Source organism: Coffea arabica, chromosome 7c (assembly GCF_036785885.1).
Source record: "Coffea arabica cultivar ET-39 chromosome 7c, Coffea Arabica ET-39 HiFi, whole genome shotgun sequence".
NCBI lineage: Eukaryota > Viridiplantae > Streptophyta > Magnoliopsida > Gentianales > Rubiaceae > Coffea > Coffea arabica.
In genome coordinates this window covers 19,566,452-19,589,753 of record NC_092322.1, presented here as the reverse complement: position 1 = coordinate 19,589,753, position 23,302 = coordinate 19,566,452, and the positions used below count along the sequence as shown (strand labels likewise).

The 23,302-nt window shown below is 39.8% G+C and overlaps 2 protein-coding genes across 2 annotated transcripts; one reads left to right on the top strand and one right to left on the bottom strand.

The window, feature by feature from the left end:
* Nucleotides 1–4,824: 4,824 nt before the first annotated feature.
* Nucleotides 4,825–8,550, top strand: LOC113698147 (putative late blight resistance protein homolog R1A-3). Its single transcript, XM_072057880.1, has one exon. It carries the CDS (start codon nucleotides 4,825–4,827, stop codon nucleotides 8,548–8,550), a length of 3,726 nt encoding a protein of 1,241 aa, XP_071913981.1.
* An 11,213-nt stretch (nucleotides 8,551–19,763) lies between these two features.
* Nucleotides 19,764–22,196, bottom strand: LOC113699702 (uncharacterized). Its single transcript, XM_027220060.2, has 3 exons — nucleotides 21,568–22,196; nucleotides 20,875–21,517; nucleotides 19,764–20,240 (listed from the first exon to the last, which is right to left on the bottom strand). Exons 1-3 carry the CDS (start codon nucleotides 22,194–22,196, stop codon nucleotides 19,764–19,766), a joined length of 1,749 nt encoding a protein of 582 aa, XP_027075861.2.
* Between the last annotated feature and the right edge of the window lie 1,106 nt (nucleotides 22,197–23,302).

Here is a 23,302-nt window from a genome sequence, read left to right as displayed (position 1 = left end):
CGAAAAAAAAAAAAAAAAAGATCTATGTGCCTTGTACTCTTCCTTTTGTACCTACCCTATTGTCCTCAAAGGAAATATATAATTAGAATTTCATATGGATAAATAGCAAAACAAATAATGCATTTTTCTAATGGGTTTTTGCTTAATATCTGCTAGTGGATTCTGTATTTGGCCAAGGCATCACAGTATTTGGCTTGGTAGGTTTAAGTGTTTGCATCATTTTAATAATTTTATATAGTCTTTTCTCCTTCTGCACTTCTTGGGAGCAACTGGATTAATAAATTGATCTTCTACGTAAAACTCAACTAAATTAATTAAAGTAGGACAAAGATTGATACAGAAAATAAAATGTGGCTGAAGATCCATTCCGATTCAAACGATTGGTTGTATTGAAATAGGTTTGGCGGACCCAAGCAAGTAGACACCATCGCTTTTCCATCGTGTCCATCGTGCACCGGTGCGGCGGCGGCGGGATCCATTATGCACGCTAGGCCTGTCAACGGGTCGGGTCTAGACCCGGATCCGGTCCGGATCCGTGAAATTATTGCGAGTATGGGTAGGGATTTAATTCCGTTTTCCGGATCCGGATCCGGATCCGTTTTGTCAAACAAAAAAACGGGTCGGATACGGAATATAGTATTCCGGCCCGTATTAGACCCGGATCCGGATATAAATGAATTAATAATTTTAAATATATATATTTATCAATATAATTTGATTAGAGTGATGTATTTTAATAAAGTTAATTTGATTTCTTTTCTTATTTGATTTTTTCTTTGCATTAGTTAAAAATTAGTTTATAAATATATTTTTTTTCATTTTTATTAGAAATTATAAATTTTGCTAAATTTGTTCGGGTAGACCCGGATCCGGATCCGGGACCCGCCGGATCCGGATCCGGAACATAGAATAAAAGACCCGTCGGGTAAACGGGTCGGGTCCGGGTCCGGAATAATGAATCTCGACCCGGACCCGGCCCGTTGACAGCCCTAACGGCGCCCCTTGCATCATAAAGTCTCCCCCAAACAGACCAAGACAAGATAAACAGTCCTGGAAGCTGCAAAAAGGACAAGAACAAAGAGTCTGCCAAATATTTGACTATAGTAGTTGTAAACATCCTAAACAGTGCTCTCTCCTCCCTTCCGTGTCATACTTTCTATTTTGAAATATCTCAAAATAATTATTATATTAAAAAAATCAAAATATTTTTTAATCTCTCTTTTCAATATAATTTTTATTTCTAATAATATGCATGCTATTATTTAAATTTAAATTTTAAATTTGTAAGAGTAAAATTAGAAAGAAAAAAAAGCACAAACATTACAATCAAATCACTATTATTAAAAAATTAAATTCTCCAAACATGACGAAATAAATGGGACGGAGGAAGTAACATGCAAACTTATAAGATGTTTTCTTATGTTTGCAAAAAACAGGAATCGTTAATAATAAAGTTGTAAATTTACTAAGAAAATTGGTATGTTCCTAATAAAATTACACTTTGTAATAAAATTATCAATAATATTCATGAGAAAGAATAGTGCTATACTTTAAGGACTAGTGCAATGTTCATCTTAAGGCATTGGTTGGTTGCGTAGAGTAAAAAATTTAGTGTTTTGTTAGAATATAGTTTTATTTAAACACGTATTCAATTGTAAATAAGCAATGACTGTGAATATATAAGCTACAGATCGAAAATTGTATGCACTAACTAATTTTTTCACAGAAAAATGTTATAGAGTAATAAGTTTTGCTAATAACGCTATATGTTTTTGCTAAGTAAGAGTATTTTTTTTAAAAAAAAAAAAGCATAAAAAGTGCCTGAAGAAATTTTGTAAATATCATTAACAGGATGATAAATTTTACCAAGAACTTTTTAGTCATAAAAAAAGTAGTTGTGAGTTTCAATAAAAGAACGGTAAATTTTACTTAAAAATTGGAATGGTTTGCATGAAAAAATGTTAAGATATGTTAATAATGTAATAAATTATGCTTGAACAAGTAATAACTTCTATGTAATAATAACATCGATCAAAGGGGAGGTTAAGGATTAGGTTATTAGTCCCCTGGGTGACCTCAAGAGTTGCCGGTTTTTGAGGTTTACCTGGAATTAAGAATTAGTAATTTAATTCTGATTTCTTCGTTGAAAGAAAAAGAAACGAGTGGTGAGGTTTCTGAGTATCTTGGGGGTTGGTACACCTTTAGTAGCAGAGGCCTCTCTGCCCTTACCACAAGAATCCCACATCGATCAAAGGGGGGGGTTAAGGGTTAGGTTATTAGTTCCTTGGGTGGCCTCAAGAGTTGCCGGCTTTTGAGGTTTACCTGGGATTAAGGGTTAGTAATTTAATTCTGATTTCTTCGTTGAAAGTAATAACTTCTGTGTTTGAACAAACGGTAAGTTTCGCTTGAAAATTAGTAAGATATGTTTTATATAAAAAATGAAAAGATTTGGACCAAAAGTGATACTAAAAATTTAATAAGATTGTTATTTAAAGAGTTAGTTACAGAAACTGTGAAATTCATTTCTTTTATACAAAAACTTACTATTGGTTATACACAATTTACTGCCACAACTTTGTCCCAAGTGAAACTTATAATAGCTTATTAAAACCTACATGTCGTATTACATTTAGGCCTGTCAACGGGTCGGGTCTAGACCCGGATCCGGACCGGATTCGTGAAATTATTGCGAGTATGGGTAGGGATTTAATTCCGTTTCCCGGATCCGGATTCGGATCCGTTTTGTCAAACAAAAAAACGGGTCGGATACGGAATATAGTATTCCGGCCCGTATTAGACCCGGATCCGGATATAAATGAATTAATAATTTAAAAAATATATATTTATCAATATAATTTGATTAGGGTGATGTATTTTAATAAAGTTAATTTGATTTCTTTTCTTATTTGATTTTTTCTTTGCATTAGTTAGAAATTAGTTTACAAGTATATTTTTTTCTCATTTTTATTAGAAATTATAAAATTTGGTAAATTTGTTCGGGTAGACCCGGATCCGGATCCGGGACCGCCGGATCCGAATCCGGAACGTAGAATAAAAGACATGTCGGGTAAACGGGTCGGGTCCGGATCCGGCATAGTAATTCGGGTCCGGGTCCGGAATAATGAATTCCGGCCCGGACCCGGCCCGTTGACAGCCCTAATTACATTAGTCACTCATTTGTGACTTATGGTAACTCTTCCTCACTGTAGACTTTTCCAACACTTGAAGGAACTTTAAGCCTCAATTTTTGGTGTTTGAGGAAGATTTGTACTTTTCCAAAATTTTACCATACAAATCCTCCTCTTGGTGCCTCTATGGACAAATATGTCTTGGTCTTTGACAAGTTTAGGTGAATTCTCATAGCCTCGGCTTCTGTCTTTTATGCGATCAACTTCCTTAATGGAGCAGAGAACTTCCTAAAGTTGGCATTCACGAGCCAGCAAAATATTATTGCTGCCAGCACAGCAGTTGCAGGTTGAGAGTCTAGATGATATTTTCTACTTGGAAGAGGTAGATCGGATGATTTACCTTTTGGGCATGTTATTTCTTGTTATCTTCGTATTGTTTTACTTTGAAGTATTGAAGCACATTGTCGAAAGAAAGCTAAAAATGGGCAATATATCTGGAAGACTTTAGAAGCCTGAAATTTGGATTACTAATTTAAGGTGGTTGGCAAATACCTTTTCTAAGGGGACGCTATATTTCTTCAATTTTCATGTTTTCAGTTGGAAAATTCAAATGTTGGGCTAATATCATAATATCAGGCAAGGTGATTTTTCATTAAAAAAGGGCGATTTTTGGTTGTTATGACTATTAGTTTACTAGCAAACTCTTGTCCCAAAATGATTTTAGCAACAATATAGTCTTACTGATGGCTTTATGCTAGCTAATTGCTATGGTTTTTTCTGCCCTCCTATACAATAGTTCAAAGAACAATCAATTTCTTTTGACAAGAGAATCACAATTAAAGTTCATCATATTTTTAAGGAGAAAATCTTATACTGAACCATATACGATTTAAGCGATAGAAACAAACTAATGAATAAACCATTTTCTTGCGAGTTTATGAGTTCCAGCATTTGTATTTATTGTTTAAAAATTTCGTGATTTAAAGTCACTTTTTCTAGGTAAACTTTTTTCTAAATTGGTAGGATTTAAAAAATTCTAAAAAATTGTATACTAAGCCATATATGATTTAAGCAACAGAAATAAATTAATAGATAACCCACCTCTTTGCATTTTTAGGGATTCTTGCATTTTTAGGGATTCTCATTTCTGTGTCTATCACTTGGGAAGAAATGTCATGATTTAGAATGCTTTTTTTTTTCTTTTTTTTTTTTGTAGATGATCTGTTTCGAAATTGGTAGGATCGCAAATGAATGTGATTTATAAGAATTGTGACTATGGTGTTTACATTCTGGTAAAATTACTACCATTTACTGCTGTAGTATCGAAACCAATGCTACACTTATCGTACCATTACAACCATTTACTGCTTTAGGACCCATTATTACGAAATGCACTTTGGGCCGAAAGTAGACAATAGCTATCTCGCTTAGGCTCTGGCGTGGGGACCCTAAATGTCTCTGTCAACAAGGAAGCAGGACACGACAAGAGGTCTGTGAGCTGGAGAAGCAGGTGGGGACCGTGGGGTCGCCCTAGAGGTCTCGCGGCTTGCAACGGGAAAAGAAGGAAAAGTCTCGCCTACAATATATTTGACTATCTTCTGGTCATGACAAAGTTGTAAACCTCGAAGGCTTGAAGCCTTGAACTAAAGTTTATTCAAGATACAGATTTGATCTCAGAGTGAATAGAGGTACAACAATGGAGATATCCTGCAGCAGTAGCCGTAGTTGCTTTGAGCTCGCTCTCGATTATCTGGGCTGGATCAATAAGACATTACCTTATCGGGGTTCTGCTATCCGTGAGCTGGAGAAGGAGGTGAGAGTATTACAAAGCTTTGATCTGTACCTGACAAAGTGTAGAAGGAGGAACGATGAAACCTGTTTGGAACAAGATGAGGAGGAGAAGGATGTTACGTCTTCCAGAATTCAAGATCTGATTATCAGGAGAATGGAAGGTCTTGAATTTGCTTGCAGCGAATACTTGATTCATTCTCGTTCGCCTGATTGGGCTCATATTGAAGGTGAGCTCACCATATTCTTGGAAGCAATCGAGTTGTTTTTCGAAACAGATATCAACGAATCGTGCATCAACTTTCTGCTGGACTGTTACTGGCTGCGAGATCCAGAGCTAGTTATTGATTTCATTGATTCGGTTTTAAAGACTCTGGCGAAAATGAATAGATTCCATTTCAAATGCCTTGGAAAGAAGCTAATGTTCTTGAAAAGCTTCGTTCTCTTGGCCGTGCTTCGCGGTGTCAAGGGTCAGCAACTGATAGATCTCTTGATTCACGCTGAAGTGATGGCTATCAATGCATTACTTCTGTCTTCTACATGTTACTGTCCCACAGATAATGAAGTATGGGATCAAACAACACGTCAAATATATCGACTAATAGATGAGATGATTAATCCTAGTGATCCCCAGGTCCGGGAAACTTACATCCATGTCTTGACTGCTGCAAAGTTATCAAGATCATCAGACATTTCAGATCTGGTGAAAAATAGGCATCTAATAGCTGACTTTATGGATCATCTCGTTCCCAGTATTACGCAGCTGCTGAAATCTTGTACTATTACTCTGGCTCCGATTATGAATCAAATGCTAGAGCTCCTCGAGGGGCTAAGATTCCTGACAGTCCTCCTCAGGCACCAGGAGAAGTTCAAAGAGCTGTGCCTTGAAATGAAGAATCTTATTGGAGTTGTGGCCTGTGATGCAGCAGTTGTAATTTTCTCTCTTTCCGTGAATCAAATCCAAAAAGGCTTGGCCAAGGAAACTGATCTTGCTCTTTTTCATTTGCTTAAAGTGCTCAAGTTTATTAGGGCAGAAGTTACCGATCCAGTAACGTCAGTATCAGGATTTGGTTTTCCTAGGACCAATGAGTTGGGCTCTATGGATTTTCTCCTTGAAAATCTGAAGGAACTAGAAAGTTGTAATGAGGCTGATGATTCAATTGCATTCCCGAAAGATCAAATCCGCACAGTCCTAGAAGATCTCGTATTCTTAAGATCTTTCCTTGTCAAGATAGCAGACCAGCGCAACGGGAATGGAAAACTCCAAGCTCTTTGGAGTCGGATTATGGAGGTTGCACACTGGGCAGAGTTTGTCATTGACTCTATCGTGGTTGGTGATAAACATGAATATTTGAGAAGAGTTGCCAGAGATATCCAGCTTTTGAGGACTGAGGCCCGTGAAACCTATCATAGCACGAGGCATGACTGCGGAGCTCAGAGAACTAACCAGAAATCTTTCCGCATTGAGTCAAGACGTAGCATCCCAGTGTTGAATGAAGTTCTGGTGGGTCTTGATGATGAGATAAAGACAATTATTCACAGTCTTACCAGGGGTTCAAAGCTGTTGGATTTTGTTTCAATTGTGGGTATGGCTGGACTTGGTAAGACAATATTGGCCAATAGAGTTTGCAATGATCCATTAATTTTGAGCCACTTTCATATCCTTGCTCGGTGTACTGTTTCTCAAGTGTATAGCATGCACAGTTTGTTAGTTCAGCTTTTATGCAGTATTTCTTCTAGAAGTCCTGATGAATATCTTGAGATGGATGAAAGTGATTTGGCTCCCAAGCTGTTCAAGCTTTTAAAGAGAAATAGGTATCTCATTTTTTTGGATGATGTGTGGGAGATCAAGGCATGGAATTTGGTCAAAAGTTCATTACCCGATGATGCCAATGGAAGTAGGATTCTCTTCACTAGCAGAATTCAATTGCAATTCAAACCTGATAGCATGGCTCACCATCTCCGCCACCTTACTGACGAAGAGAGTTGTAAATTGCTGCAGAAAAAGGTATTTGGAAAAGAAGGTTTTCCTCCGACACTAGGTAAAGTTGGATCTCAAATAGCAAAATTATGTAGGGGCTTACCTCTCACAGTTGTCCTCACTGCTGGAATTCTTGCTAATACTGCAGAAGACTGCTGGGAAGAAGTTGCAAAGAGTCTAACTTCCAGTATTGTCCTTAATGATGAATACTGCATGATGACGCTTGAGCTGAGTTACAATCATTTATCGGATGATTTGAAACCATGCCTTCTTTACTTCAGTGCATTTCAAGAAGACGAAAACATTCCTGTCCGAAGGTTGTTTTGGCTCTGGATCTCTGAAGGATTTGTGCGAAAGACTGAAGGAATGAGATTTGAGGATGTGGCAGATGACTATTTGAAGGATCTGGTTGATAGAAGTTTAGTTATGGTTTCTGAACAAAGAAGTATGGGTGGCGCTAAAGCCTGCCGACTACATGATTTAGTACATGAGTTTTGTGTGAAAAAAGCCAAAGAAGAAAACTTTCTACATGTTTTGCATAGTCGGAATGATCATACTGGCCCAAGCAACCCCCTCAGAGTTTGTGATCGAAATGCCAGGAATTTGATGATTTGGGAGTCACTGCTAGAATTTCCCTATGTACGCAGTTTATTATTGTTTAATGAGGATGATTTGGGGTTTTGGTTACCTAAACTTCTTAGAGTGTTGGATTTGGGGGAATTGGTGTTTCATGCATATTTGCCTATGGAAGTATTTTTGCTTGCTCACTTGAGATACTTAGCTCTTCGTACTAGAGGAGTAAAATTCATCCCAGCTGCAATAGCTAACCTCTCAAGGTTACAAACTTTTCTGCTACGAGGAAACGGCATTCATTGTTTGTTACCCAAGGCTATCTGGAACATTAAGACATTGAGGCATCTATGGACTACATATCCCTATGCTGGTTTCATTTTTCCTGTTGAAAATCTTGAAGAATGCCCAGGCTTATTTCATTTAGACACTTTAAGCCTTGCCATTGATCCCTCCTCTCAAAGCTTGCAAAAGATACTGACAAAGTTACCAAACATCTGCAGGCTAAGATGTACGAAGACGGCATCAAGAGAAAAATGTACTGGAGATGGGATTCTCGTGTTTGACTGCTTGAGTCGACTAGAATCACTTACTCTGCGTTGCTTTGAGTCGACTAGATTTAAATTCCCGTTGAATTTGAAGAAGCTGACTCTAAAACAAAATGAGCAGCCATGGAGTGAAATCTCAACAATTGGAAAGTTGCCCAAACTTGAAGTGCTTAAATTAGTCGATGACCCCTTCTTTGGGAAAGAATGGGAAATGAAACAAGGGGAGTTCCCTAAGCTCCGAGTCTTGAAATTGTCAAACTTGCGGGACTTTCGCAGCTGGGCTGCATCTTCTGATAATTTTCCCCGTCTTGAGAAATTGATTGTGCACAATTGTTGGATGATGGAAGAGGTGCCTTCTTGTTTAGGGGAATGTCCGACTCTTGAAATGATTGAGGTGAGAGGGTGTCTTGAGTCTGTTGCAAGTTCAGTGAAGCAAATTCAACAAGAACAGATAGATATGGGAAATGAGGTTCTAAAGATCTTAATTGAAGATCCATGGAGTTCCAGCGAAGAAGAAGAAGAAGAAGAAGAATAGTCAAGTTCCTCGGAAACAGAGTCAATCTCCTCACAAGGAGTCTAATTCAAGTTTCTTGAAAAGCTTCCTTTTTTTTTTTTTTTTGGCCCTTTTTGTTTGACTTGATGCTTCCAGCCATAAAATCTCAGTTCTTTTTTTTTCTTTTAAATTCTGCTACAGATTGATATGATGCATATAGTCAGCTAAGCACAAGCCTATATGCAAGATACACTTTTGCTTCTTTGTATTTCGGTCAGAGTAGTACAGACTTTTTAATTGCTTCTCTTTTTCCTCGACAAAGAACCATACACTCAATTAATTAATATGTTAAAACATCTATTTTTTTTTTTTGCAACAAATATTAAGAAGAGATTAGAGACTTGGGCTCCTTTCCGTCTCCTACAATGCATATCTGGTAGGATTAATTCAACTTAAAAAGATGATGTCCAAATCCCTTAAATTAGTTGGTGGTCGTCCTCCTGCATGCTCAAGTCACGTGCATTGTGGATTTGAAGTTGCTTTTTTTGGATGGAATGGTTCTTTTTGTTTTCTTCTTTTTATTTTTCTTCTTGTGATATTATATTTGTTGTGGTGCTGGATTTTTTCCCTCCTCTTCTTTTTCCCCTTTGTTCCCCGGAACTCTGCTGCTATTTAATTGCTTGCCATGTTATTATTTTTGTATTATGTGTATTACTGTTATTATTAGTACTGTATTATTTGTATTAGAATATATATTTTTGTGGTGTTGCTACATTTCTTATATTGGTTTTGTTCTCCTTTTTTCCCCCAAATTCTCTTGCTATTAAATTGCTTGCCATATTATTATTAATTTATTATTATTATTATTAGAATATTCAGTTGTACCATTATGTTATTTTCTCCTTTTTCCTGAATAATAAGTTGTCAAAAAAAATTACTCTTGCGAATCATGGAATAAAGGACCTTTTAGGTATGATTGAATAATGGAATTCGCGTGTGTTATGAGTTAAATATAGATGTAATCAGCTGACGACGTCCTAGTTTAGTAACTAAAGATAAGGGTGCAGAAATTAAGTATCCTAACTTTCAATCTCATGTTGATTTTTTTTTTTTACCGACAATATTTTTTCTCAAGGTTATTGTTTTTTATAATATTTTGTTATTATAATAGAATATGCAATTGTGCTATTATGTAGTTTTCTCCTTTTTCTTGAAAAATAGTTTGCCAAAGAAATTGCGCCTGCGAAAATTCTTTATTATTACGTGGTACTTTTCCTTTTTGGATGGAATGCTTCCTTTTTTTTTTTTCCAAAAACTTTGTTGCTGTTAAGTTGCTTACCAGATTGTTACGTTTATTATTATATTACTATTAGTATATTATGTTTATTACTGTTATTTAGCTTTCATAGGTAGTAATAATAGTTGCGCTGCTACTAGAGTTCTTACCTTTTTTATGTAAATGTAAATCATAAATGATGATATAATTGTGGTGCTACATTGCTTTTGAAATGTTTTCTCTTTTTTTTTTTTGTATGAATTATGATGTTCGCGTGTATCTTACAAATTAGATTTTTATACAGATAGGATCCTGTTTTTCCCCTTGCTAGATGGAGTTGTTATTTTTCCTTTTCTTTTACACCTTTTTCATTTTTTTAATATACAATTGATATCTTTTTCTATTTTTTGTGGGATTTTATTCTTTTTTTTTTGTTATTTCTGCTTATGCAATAATAATCGAAAAAGACATCCTTTTTTTAGTGCGGAATTTTTTGTGCACGTTTATTCTTTTTTTGTGTGATAAAATATACAATTGTGTTACTGTATTGATTACTACTTTTTTTTCTAATAATAGATTAAGAAAAAAAATTCATGCTAGATTTTTAACTACCCATTTTACTGCATCTTTGTCATGATTATTTGTCTAAATTGTAATTTTTTGTGAGCTTTTTATAATAAAATATATAATTGTATTACTTAGTTGTTTTCTTTCTATTTTTAATAATAAGTTAAAGAAAAAATTATTCACAAATTTTTTTACCCACTTTGCAACAAGTTTGTATTAATTTTTGTTCCTGAAGTTTTATTAAGGCCTTCGCTTTTTCAAATTAAGGAAAAGAAATAAGCTTGATATATGATTGTAGTACTGCTGCAATCTTGATTATTACTTTTATTTAGAGGCCTTTCATGTATAAATAAATGAAACAGAGGTGCAATCAATCGCTGAGGCCTTGGTTTAGTAGTTAAAATTGAGATTCTAAAAATTAGGGGTTCTAAGTGTAAATCTCCTTGTCCCTTATTTGCCTTTTAAGTTCCACCTATCCTCTGCTAGAAAAAAAAAATAGATACAGGTGCAATCTATATTTTTATTTTAACCTCTTGGATGGAGTTTTTTTTTTTAACAATTCATATCCTTTTCTCTTTTTTTTTTTGCGGGGGGTTTATTCAACTTTGATATTTGAATGCTATTGCTATGATTTCAATGCATAATAATAATCACAAAAAAAATTTTTACCGACAATATTTTTTAATGAGTTTATTGTCTTTTTATAATAAAATATATAATTGTGTTTCTATTTTGTTTTTTGCTCTTTTTTTTCCCAAATAATAACTAGAAAAAATATCCCTACAAAAAATCTCTATAAATTGTATTAGTTTTAAGAGGTCTTTTATGTATTACTTTTAAGAGGCCTTTCACGTATAAATAAATGATGGAATTCTCGTGTGTCATAAATTAGATCTATAAATTAGATCTAAGTGCAATCGGCTAAGAAGATCTTAATTTAGTAACTAAAGTTGAGACCTCAAAATTAGAGATCTTAAATTCGAATTTCTCGATAATACTTTTTTTCAAGTTTAACCTCTTTTTATAATCAACAAATATCTATATCTACCTACTAGATAAATAAGGGTCCTATAGCAGCCTTTATTACTTGACACGTGGCAGCTAAAATGGAGAGATTTTTCTCCAGTAGGGTCACTCGACATTTGAATGTAGTTCATATTTCGGGTTTTGAGTTATAGGTGGCTTCTTCCTAAATTGCAACCTTGAATGTAGCCACAGCATTGCTATTATCTCCTTGCGTATTTCGTAAGAATCCGACGCTAATTTTTAGTTGGGAATCCACTACTTCAGTAATTTCAATCTGAGTAGATTTTTTCTGTTGTGTTCTGATACTAATTTAAACTCATATTTGTGAATTTGGTTATTTATAGGTTTTCTTGCCATGTAAATATCAACACAGCAATACTCTAATACAATAGCTACGTACTCCTTGTATGTTTTGATGTTCTGCAAGTCTTATTTTTTTGTGCATTTTTTATTTAGTGTTAGAATTTTCTGGAATTAAAGTCTTCTAAACATGCTTGGGTTTCATTCAGTTATATACTTATAGTTGTTAGCATGAACTGTTTCTGAATGTGGTAAACTTAATAATGTCTTGAAAGGACTCTGCAATACTTATAGTTGCTGTGCATTTTCAAAAGCATTCGTATTTTGAAGGAGGGGCTGCTACATGAGGTTATGACTTCTAAAACTCCTGATGATCAGTTTTTCATCCTGCAAAAGTCATGCTTTGGAATTATTTTAAATTACTTTGCAGGATGAGGGATTAAATATTATTGGAATTATTAAGCCTTCGACCTCTTTATGAACAATTATTAGAAAAGGGAAATAAAATGTTAGATACAATTATCCACAATACGTAAATTCAACTTGAAAAAAAATATATGAAATTTCCTTGACATATGAATTACATGGTGCAATTTACTACTATCTTATCTTATTTTGAGACCAACAAAACAACACACATGTTTAAAAATACACTCACAAAAACAACATACTACATTCTTTTTTTTTTTTTTTTAACTTAACAAAAGTCAAATGCTTGGAAATGATTGTGTGCACATTTTTATTTGTCACCGTCGGCGTGATTTTAATTTCTCACCATGTGCAAGCACGGTATTTATCTGCTAGTCAACAGATAAAGGGAGTGGCAAAAGAAAGGTAAAATTTGCCTCAAGCGGTTGTCTTGTACACTTTGCGTATTGTTGTTCTTTGCAGCCCATTTTCGTTGGCATTGGATCTAGAAATAGCTTTGGATATCAAGCCAAAAGGAAAAGAACATCTAAAAACTTGTGCAATAGTTATCTTTATGAATTAGTCTTTTCCACACTGAGAGCGTATATACTAATGGATTTGGATGAATGACATATCATCTGAATTGGAATTTAATTATCAAATTTTGTAGATATTGCAAGCATCTTGACCCATTAGTGTATACACGGTCAGTGCATAGAAGATATATCATTTTGTTAAAATTTATAATGGACTTTGAACTCACATATCAAATTTCTGTCTTCAAGAAAATACTTTTTTCAATGAAAGAGATCATATTTTTTTAATCCTTTTTTTTAATTTTTATAACACAACTCTCTGTTCTCTACAATTTGTACAGAAAAATTGTATCACTTTTATAGGGTTCAACGTAGTCCATCTCTTTTCACTGCATACAATTTGATCAATTTTAACTGTTCAACCTGATCAGAATGAAAAATAAAAAAAAAAAACTAGATGACAATTTTGTTGAGCAATGTTTACACTTCTTTATCCAATTGGTCTTGCTTTGTAACAGTTTCTTCCTCTAGAGAAATTAACGACAATCAAATTAAGATCTTCTTTTAGACTGAAATAGATAGTTTACATTAAGGATCACTAGTTTTTCCATAAAGGATTTTATTATAATTTATGATGCATTCTGACAAGTGACCTCACATATCAAAATTCTCTCCTCAAGAAAAGTCTTTTTCTTCTTCCTTTTTTTTTTAAATTTTGAAAGAGCTTATATTTTTGTCAACATAATTTTTTTTTCTTTTCATTACACATATTTCCATTCTCTATAATTTAAATAGAAAAATTGCATCTGTTTTTAGGGTTGGATGTAATCCATCTCTTTCCGTTATACATATACAGCTTGAAAATATGTCTTCACGTTTTGAAGTATTTTGTCACGATAGAAGAAGATGGGGCTGCTTTTACTCTACAGCTATAATTGCATGCTCTCAATTTTTGAAAATAATAAAATAACTTATAAAAATTTAGTTTTTAACATTGCCTCACTCTTGCCTCCTCATTTTTTCAAAAGTATTCTAGCTAGCTCCACTAGTCTCCCCCAAATGTACTAAAATTTTTTATATTTGCCCTCACTATTTCTAAAATAGAACCTTGAAATAAAATATAATGCTATTTTTTTAATTTCTTTCTAATAAATCTTATTTACTTAACATTGAACTGCATTTTATATCTAATCATACGAATTATAGGTGAACCAAACAATTATTTAACAATTTAAGTGTGTGCAGATTATCTACTATTGGATAGGTTAAAAAGTGTATCTTTTAAGTAATATTAACAATTTTGCAATCATACAATTAGATAACATGATAATTACTATAGATCATAAATCACAAGCTATATCAAAATTTTTTATTTTATTTTTACAGTGTTCAATAAATTTGTTCATGAATGCATAGGAGGCCTTGGTCTAATAGTTAAGGTTGAGAAGTTAGGAATTAGAGGTCCTGTATTTTGATCTCTCTGTCCCCTCCCTATTTCTTAAATTGCTCCTCCTCTGCAAGAACAAAATTTTAAAAGAAATTAAGAAAAATAATTTGTTCACGCATATTAAACTTACTGTAACAAGTACTTCTATCCAAAAAAAATAAAAAGTAAAAAACCGTAGGTTGTGAGTTGAATCCAAAAATTATTTCATCCTTTGAAAAAAAAGTCGTGAATCCACCGCCGATGCTTCTCTTGTTGAGTTACGTTGTCTGCAATGTGAGCAAATACTTCGATCCTAGCATTATGAAACCATTCATTTCGCACATGTAGTCAAATTATGGATTTATTATGAAACGAGGTAACAATCATGAATAGACAAAATAAAAGGGAGGGGGAGGAATGGGTTGGGTGATTCGAGGGAGGGAATGTAAGTGAGAGATTTCGGATTCGAATCCTTCCATTTACATTATTAAAATAAATTAAAAAAAAAAGAACGATAATATAGAAATTAATGCAGAAACCACTATATCATATGAATGTTGTTACATATTTCTTTCGTTGATTTTTCTTCTTTTTTTTTTTGGTTTGAAAATAAAAGAAACCTACAAATATGATTAAATGCAACATCAACAAAAAAAATTAAAGACCAATAAAATGGAAAACAGAAAATTTGAGAAAAAGAAAGTTTTAGTGAAAATGAAAACTTTGGTATCTATAGATTTGGTTTTATGCATGCAACGACATGGTCTTCATGGATGGGCACTAATATTTTAGTTTGACAAAACATAATTAGTGCTTTTAAGCACAAAGCTTGGGTAGTAGACAAAGCATTTGCCCTATTAAACTTATATGCTTGGAACAAGTCAAGAACAAGCCCTTTTTTTTTTTTTTTTTTTAAATTCCTAGTAGGGGAAGGGTGCGATTTAAGACGTAAGAAGAAAAAAGAAAATTTGAACCTAGGACCTTTAGGCTTTGACATTTCAACTTATGCCACTAAACCCAAGGCCTCTTTGGTCAAAGACAAACCTTCTAATTGTGAAATCACTTGAATTAAAGTTTATAATTGTTTTTTCTACAATTGTCAACTCTTAAAATTGAAAAGTTCCTAAAAAGATCTTTGATTATTGTGAAGGGCTTATTCCATTTTGCCCTAGAAGTTCTTTTTATTTTCAATATGCTCTTTAAACTTTTAGTTAGGAAACTTTACACCCTAATTTTTTTTTATTTTCAAGGGAATTCTAATCCTTACAAAAAGAAAAGAGAAAACAGAAGAGTTTGAAATTCGAATAAAAATCCCATGATACTTTAATAATGTCGCTACCAATTAGATCAGATGTTGAGACTCTATTCTAACATATATGCATCCTACTTATATCTTTTCCCGAGAGTTGTAAATAATATTGTAACAAAGATATTCAGATAATAACATAGACCAATTCACCGAACTATCACACCAAATCCAAACATCCATGAATTTAGGTCAATTTTATTGAAGTTATTCCATAAGCATAACGAGCATTAAGATACAAGATACAACCAACTCCAAGATACGAAAAAAAAAGGATACAAAACAAATGTCCAAAGGGTTAAAAAAAAAAAAAGGAAAATCAAAGTTCAAAGCGATAAATTACACAATTAGGCATTAATGGTGCGAAATGGGTGGGTACTTATGCTAATGCATGTGATCAAAATATAATGTCAAGCATTCTTGATGGAAATTGCAAGTCTTTCTAATTTGGAGAGGATATCATTTCTCTTTGAATTAAACCGCAAACCTTTTACAAGTCCACTAAAGTTTGAAGTTATAGCCTATGCTAATATTTAGATATTTTCTTTTTGTGTCATTCTATGGATTTTGTGATAAAAAGGTCAAAAAATCATTTTATTTCAATATTGGCAAATGTTTTCATTATAAAATTACATATCATAATAACAATTAAAATTGGTTTTAATTCTTTTTGTGTTGCTGTAATGTACTTTTCTTTTTTTTTCTTATGAACTTAAATTTCTAGGAAAGTATACTTAGAAATTTGAGTTTATAAACTTGAAGAGGTGATTTTTGGCGGGTAATTAGTCCAACCGGAATCAGCTCTCTTGTTAATGTGGTGAGGTGAACCCGATTATCTCACCTAGGGTGGAATGAAGTGAGGTTGCACGGTCGAAGTGGAAGGCGGGGCTTTTCCTCTGGGATCACTCCGACGATCAAGTTAGTATGAGAACGAGAATAATAAGAGTATGAGTGAGTGAACAGTATGCTTACTTGTTGGGAGTGTGTGTGTGGTATTTATAGAAGGAGAGTAGAGGACAGGGCGGAAGGCTCATGCTAGTGGGACCCACTCTCTGGCATTACGGCTCTGTCCCATGTCAGGAAGCTTGACCCTGACACTGTAGCCTTCTGGGTATGATGACGGAGAGTATTGTGCAGGTGCCATTAAGAGCCTCCAGTGCTTTTCAGATAAAGCACTGGTCCCGGGTGATGTCAGGTGGCTTGACATCATCAGCGTGCAGCTGAGGTGGAGGTGCCGAGGTCACCTACACGGTAGACTAGGGATCCGGCCGAGCTCAGGGGTTATGCTCAAGACACGGATGAGCTCTGATGAGGGACGAGGTGGGTTCACCTCGGACATGCGGGGTGGCCGAGGTGAGCATCCTCAATAAGCCCCCCAAGCCTCGGGAGCTCCGGGCCAGGGAGGTACCGAGGCTTCCTTGTGCCGAAGTCGTAAAGAGTCGGGGTCCCGAAACTGCTCCAGAAGATGCGGGGACGTGACACGTGGGCGAGTCAGTTGACAGGACGTGGTCACTGGTAACCGTCGCGTCGTGAAGTAGTGGGACGTTTCGTGCAGAGGGTGTCAGTCGAAAGGACGGGGCATTAATGAGGAGAGAGGGAGGCACGGCGTTTTGAATTCGAACGTGGCCGTCTTTCCGCATTCTTGCCGCCTCTTCGGATTCCCCCCAAACCCTTATAAATAGGGGGTCTTTTTCACCGTATGGCCCATCACTTTCTTTCTTTGCCTGCGACTTGCAAAATTTACGAGTGTTGCCGAGATCAATCCTGCCAGCCGAGATCCCAGCCGAAGTCATCATCTTCGTTCGATACCGTAGTCAACAGTAAGTATATTTCTTTCCATCTCGTCTTACACACATGGCCAAAATAGCTAAGACCCATAAAGAAACCGTGACACCGAGCTACCAGACCGAGGTGAGGCTGGATCCTGAAGAAGTGACGACGTCCAGCTCTGAGGGGTCGACGCCGAGTTCTGAGGAAGGATCAGCCGAGGTGAGAGCCGGCGAGGCAGGCTCGGAATTAGAGTCATCCGAGATGAGCGAGGGTGGTTCCGAGGTCGTCTACGATATCGAGTTCTGGACCGAGATACCCCACGACGAGGGCGTATCGGAGCCAGTCGCTCCGAGGGACGCGGCCAACATCGACTTCAGCAAGATACCGAAGTTTAGGAGTCGCATAGGAAGAGATAGGGCCGAAAAGGTGTTAAGCAAGTACCCTTTCCGGCCGGGGTATATCATCACACCGCCCGGGCCAGATGACTCAGCTGAGAAGCCCCCCATGGGTATGGTGGCCATCTACGTCCAACAGTTGGAGGCCGGGCTGAAGATGCCGACGTCGAGGTTCTTGAGAGACGTACTTCTTCACTTCCGCGTGAGGATTACTCAGCTCACTCCGAACGCCGTCCGCATCCTCGTAGGTTTCGAGATGTTGTGTCGACATCAGGAGGTGACTCCCTCTGTGGATCTCTTCCGCCGATGCTACACTCTCAAGACGCATGGGACGGACAAGGGATGGTTTTATATCTGCAACCGGAACAATGCCATCCCGAAGTTCGTGATTGGTGCTCCCAACTCGATCAAGAATTGGAAGCGCGACTTCTTCTTTGTATCCGGAGTGGACTTCCCCAGGGGTTTTTTGTGGAGGTCAATTAAAGCGAAAGCCGACCCTTCCGCAAGGGATGCCGAGGAGGAGGCCTTCCAGAAGCTGATGGGGTCAGAACTTCAGATATACAGTTTGGACTACCCCGAAGCCGTGCTGGTTGACGGGGGGATTAGCCGAGTTTTGCTCAATCCTGACAAGGCTCCCTTCACTTCCACTAAACTTAAGAAACCTTGTAAATTTTCTTTCATGGCTTTTCTTTCATTTCGGCTGTGGCAAATAATAATGTTTGTTTCTTGTGCAGTGGTCAAATTGTCCGACATCGTCACATCGGGTTCGGCCGAGGTGGCCAAAAGGTCGAAGAGGAAGAGCTCCGATGAGACGTCGGCCCTTCCGAAGAAGAAGAAGTCACAAGGGTAGGCCGCCAAAACTTCGGCGGCCAAGAGCACTCCCGCCACGGCAGCCCAAAGCAGCTCGGCCGGCGCGGCTACTGGGTCTACCTCTCCTGTGTCAGAAGGAGTGCCTCTTGAAATTTCAGGGCACTCCCGCCTCCTTATGACCGAGGTAAGCAGCTGAAGCCCCCAGTCAATCCGGTCTCGGGGACCTCACTATGAAACCGTTTCCATAGCCCCCCGGTGTTTTTTGGGAAGGAGAAAACGCACCCCGACGAGCACTGGTGTCCGAACTAGACACTTACGGTCAACGACAGGTGCAGCCATCCTCGGGTTGCACAAGAGCTGGTGATGCAGTCCACCTTGCCAAGGGACTTGGAGTATATGAAGAAACTGACTCCGGCCGAAGTGGTTCAAAGCCTCATGGTGACCACAGCCTCCAACTCAGCCTTTGTGGCCGAGATGACACACCGATATTGTGCTCTGGTCGAGGAGCAGGATTCCGGCAAGTTACAAAATCAGATCTCCAAGTTGGAGAAAAAATTGGCCGTGTCCGAGTCTGAGAAGGCCGAGTTTCAAAGACAGCTTAAAGAGGCCGAGACGAAGGATGAGGAGGCCGTGGTTACAATCAACAGCCTCAGATCGGCCCTCGAGGAAGAGCAGAAGAGGGGGGACGAGGTAAAGAAGTCCCATGAACAAGCCCTCGAGGAGGCTAGAGCCTCGGCCGTGGACGCATTTCGGAGGTCCGAGGGCTTCACCCAAGATCTCGGCCAACTGATCACGCCGAGATTCATGTTCGGCTTCACGTCAGGCGTGGACGCGGCCGCAGCTCACCTCTCCTCCGAAGCCTCGGAGTCGCTGAAAGACAATGCCAACTACAATGAGGACTCCAAGGAGTTGTGCGACCGGATGGCCGAGGGCATCCAAGCTGGAAGGAACCTGGCCGAGGTCCGAGAAGAGTTCAACAAATGGCTATCCGAGATCGACGAGGTGTTTGATGAGGATGGAGGAGAAGAAGATGAGGGAGACATCGGCGAGAAGGTCGTCGAAGAGCCTGGAGGGGGAGAAGAGATTCACTCCGGCGGAGAGGAGACCGGAGAGAAGGCTGTCCAGGAGGGAGCCGAGACGGGGAAGGGAGCCGAGACAGGGGTCGGCTCGTAGACATTTAGGTAGGGTTCCGAGGTGGGAGATGCTTAGTAGCACTCCCTACCTCAGCCTTGTATTCTTTTTTATGTTGTCCTTTCATTAAATGAAATGTTTATTCTTCTTATCTCGGCACTTTAATTTCTTACTTTGATTTCGTCCCTTGCTTGTTCCCTTTATTTTTGAATAGCGTAATATCGATGTTGAAAAATAACATAACATCCGAAATCATTAATTGATTAAAAATTCAAGCATAGTACATTTTGAGGTTCTCGGCGTGCTAAGACCTCGGCACTAGTGAGCCATCTCGGTAGCTCAGTTTACAATATCTCTTAAGGTCAGATTCCACAACTCGGTAAGGGTCTTCCCATTTCGGGCACAATTTTCCTTGCGGTTCAGCTCGGCTGATCGAGTTTTTTCTGAGAACCAAGTCTCCAGACTGGAATCTACGGTGTCTGACGCGGGCATTGTAATAGTGTGCCAGTGTGTTCTTGTAGGAAGCTATCCGGGTTGAGGCGAGGTCCATTCGTTCCTCGACGAGGTCGAGACCCAACTGTCTCTTTTTGTCGTTCACCTCGGCGGCATAGGCTGCCAGCCGAGTGTTGGGGGTAAGGATCTCAGCCGGGATGACAGCCTCGGCGCCATAGGTCAGGGAGAAGGGGGTCTCTTGCGTTGCTGACCTCGGCGTGGTTCGATACGACCACAGGACACTGGGGAGTTCCTCCACCCAAGATGACCCAACTCGGTGTAGTCGGGTCTTGAAACCATGAAGGAGAATTCAGTTGAAGTTTTCTGCTTGACCGTTGGCTTGGGGGTGGCCCACCGAAGTGAAATGTTGTTTGATGCCAAGGTTTGTGCACCAAGTTTTAAAGGGGTTCTCGGCAAATTGCCTTCCATTATCCGAGATGATGACTTGAGGTATGCCGAAGCGGCAAACGATGCATTTCCAAAAGAATTTTTGAATTGCCAGTCCGGTGATGGTCCTCAGAGGCTCGGCCTCAACCCGCTTGGTGAAGTAATCCACAACGGTTACCAGGAAAGTATAACCCCCGACGGCTCTGGGGAAAGGACCTATGATGTCTGTCCCCCATTGCTCAAACGGCCAAGGTGAAGTGATGGGAACCATGAAGCTTGCGGGCTGGTGAAACTCGGGTGCGTGGACTTAGCAGGAAGGGCAGCCGAGAACGAGATCCTGGGTGTCTTGCCGAACAGAGGGTCAGAAATATCCAAGAAACAGAGCCTTCTTGGCTAGCATTCTGTGGCCGACGTGAGTTTCACACAGGCCTTCGTGGATCTCGTGGAGGACCTGGCGTCCTGCCTCGGGGGTGACACACCTCAGCCACGGGCCGAGGTAGGAGCGCTTATACAGTTCTTCATCGCGGAAAGCATACCGAGCAGCCTTGCGTTTGTATCTTTCTCGCCTCGGCTCGGTCTTCGGGAAGGGTTCCCTGACCCAAGAAGAGGATGAACGGGGTCATCCAAATATCTTCAGAGTGCACAGGGTAGGCCACCTCTTCCATGTATCCCGGTTCATTCAGGACTTCTACTAAGACTGTCTTGTTGAGGTCAGAGAATGATGTGGAAGCCAGCCGGGATAAGGCGTCGGCCCGCTTATTATGGGATCGAGGTATCTTTTGGATTTCGAAGGACTCGAAATACGCGGTAAGTTGATGAACTTTGGAGAGATACCGTTGCATGGTCTCTTCCTTGGTTTCGTATTCACCAAGAACCTGGCGTACTACTTGTTGGGAGTCACTGCGAACATGGATCTGTTGGGCGCCGAGTCTACGGGCTAGTTGGAGTCCAGCGATCAGAGCCTTGTACTCGTCTTCATTATTGGTGGCCGGGAAGCCAAAGCGGAGGGCGTACGAGCACACCTCTCCCTGAGGTCCTTCCAGGAGCAGTCCAGCTCCGTAGCCATCTCCATTAGAGGATCCATCGACATACAATGTCCATGGGGTGGGGTGGACACCTCGGCACTGGCGGAGGTGGACTCTGGACCTTCCGTGAAGGTCAACTCGGCGAGGAAGTCGGCTAAAGCTTATGCTTTTATGGCAGTGCGGGACTCATATGACAAGTCATACTCTCCCAATTCGACAGCCCACTTGGTGAGGCGACCAGAAGCCTCGGGACGCACCAATATCTGCTGGATGGGCTGGTCGGTCCTGACGGAGATGGGATGAGCCAGGAAGTAAGGCTTCAGCCGCCGGGCTGCGTGGACCAGTCCTATTACGAGTTTCTCCACCTGGGTGTATCGAATCTCCGGCCCGCGGAGAGCTCGGCTAACATAGTAGACTGGTACTTGAGTGCCCTCATCTCGGATAAGCACAGCGCTGACAGCCTCGTCGGCTGCAGAGAGGTAGAGGTAGAACTTCTCCTCGGGCCGAGGTGAAGCGAGAGTGGGTAGGTGATGGAGGTATTGCTTCAACTTGTCGAAAGCAGCCTGGCACTCTTCCGTCCAGGCAAACTGATCAGCCTTCTTGAGCACCTTAAAGAAGGGCAGAGCTTTCTCAGCTGATTGGGACAGGAAGCGGTTCAGCGCGGCCAGACGTACATTCAGCCTTTGGATTTCTCGGATGTTCCGAGGTGGGGACATGTCCTGAATGGCCTTGACCTTGTCGGGGTTGGCCTCGATTCCCCGGTGGGAAACCAGATAGCCAAAGAATTTTCCCGAGGTGACGCCGAAAACGCATTTCTTGGGATTGAGCTTCATCCTTGAGTCCCGTAAGACACCGAAGACCTCCCTTACGTCCGACAGAAAGGCTGAAGTGGTGAGGCTTTTGACGAGAATGTCGTCTACATAGGCCTCCACATTGCGGCCGATTTGGTTTTTGAAGAGTCGGTTGATCAGCCTTTAGTAGGTCGCCCCGGCGTTCTTTAGCCCGAATGGCATGGTAGTGTAACAATAAGTACCTCGGTCGGTGTAGAACGCCGTTTTCTCTTGGTACTCTTCACTCATTCCTATTTGATGATACCCTTTGAAGGTATCTAGAAAGCAGAGGATCTCATATCCCATTGCCGAGTCGACCAGGGTGTCTATCCTCGGCAGAGGGTAGCAGTCTTTGGGGCAGGCCTTGTTGAGGTCGGTGAAATCCACACACATTCTCCAACCACCGATACCTTTTTGACCATGACTGGGTTGGACAGTCAAGTGGAATATTGGATCTCATGGATCATCTTGGCCGGCAAGAGCTTGTCGACCTCATCCGATATGGCCTTGCTACGTTCGAGTCCGAAGTGCCTTCGTTTCTGCCGCACAGGTCGGGCCTGTGGGTTAACGTTGAGCTGGTGAATCATGAGCTCGGGTGGCACTCCGACCACTTCATCAGCGGACCATGCAAAGACGTCTCGGTGGTTCTTGATCAAGGAGATCATTTCTTCCTTTGGGGGCGAGGGGAGTCCGGCCCCTATTTGGACCACTTGGTCAGGTCTCGCCTCATCCAAGACCACTTGTTCCACCTCATCCCCGGGCTCAAGCCTGCTGGGCTCTCCTATCTTCTGAGGGTCGATGCAGTCTATGGAGAGGACAGCCGACCTCTTTTCTTCTGACCTCGGCGAGGGACGAGGTGTGACTGCTGCTTGGATGGTGGCGAGGTAGCATTCCCGGGCGGCGCTCACGTCGCTGCTCACCTCGGCCACCCCCTCTGGCGTTGGAAACTTGAAACTCAGATGGTAGGTAGAGTACACAGCTCTCAAGGCATTGAGCGTGGGTCGGCCTATCAGCATGTTGTAAGGAGAGTCCGCTTTGACCACCGTAAAACTGACAGGCACGGTTCGGCAGGTGGGATAGCGCCCGATAGTCACCATCAAGGTCACCAT

Bases quoted from the DNA above. Each gene is read 5' to 3' on its own strand.
- LOC113698147 (XM_072057880.1), top strand. From the start codon at position 4,825: ATGGAGATATCCTGCAGCAGTAGCCGTAGTTGCTTTGAGCTCGCTCTC.
- LOC113699702 (XM_027220060.2), bottom strand. From the start codon at position 22,196: ATGAAGCTCAATCCCAAGAAATGCGTTTTCGGCGTCACCTCGGGAAAA. The intron at 21,518-21,567 runs GTATGACTTGTC...CATAAGCTTTAG, and splicing joins TGGGCTGTCGAATTGGGAGA to CCGACTTCCTCGCCGAGTTG. The intron at 20,241-20,874 runs GTATGCTTTCCG...CATGGTTTCAAG, and splicing joins TACAAACGCAAGGCTGCTCG to ACCCGACTACACCGAGTTGG.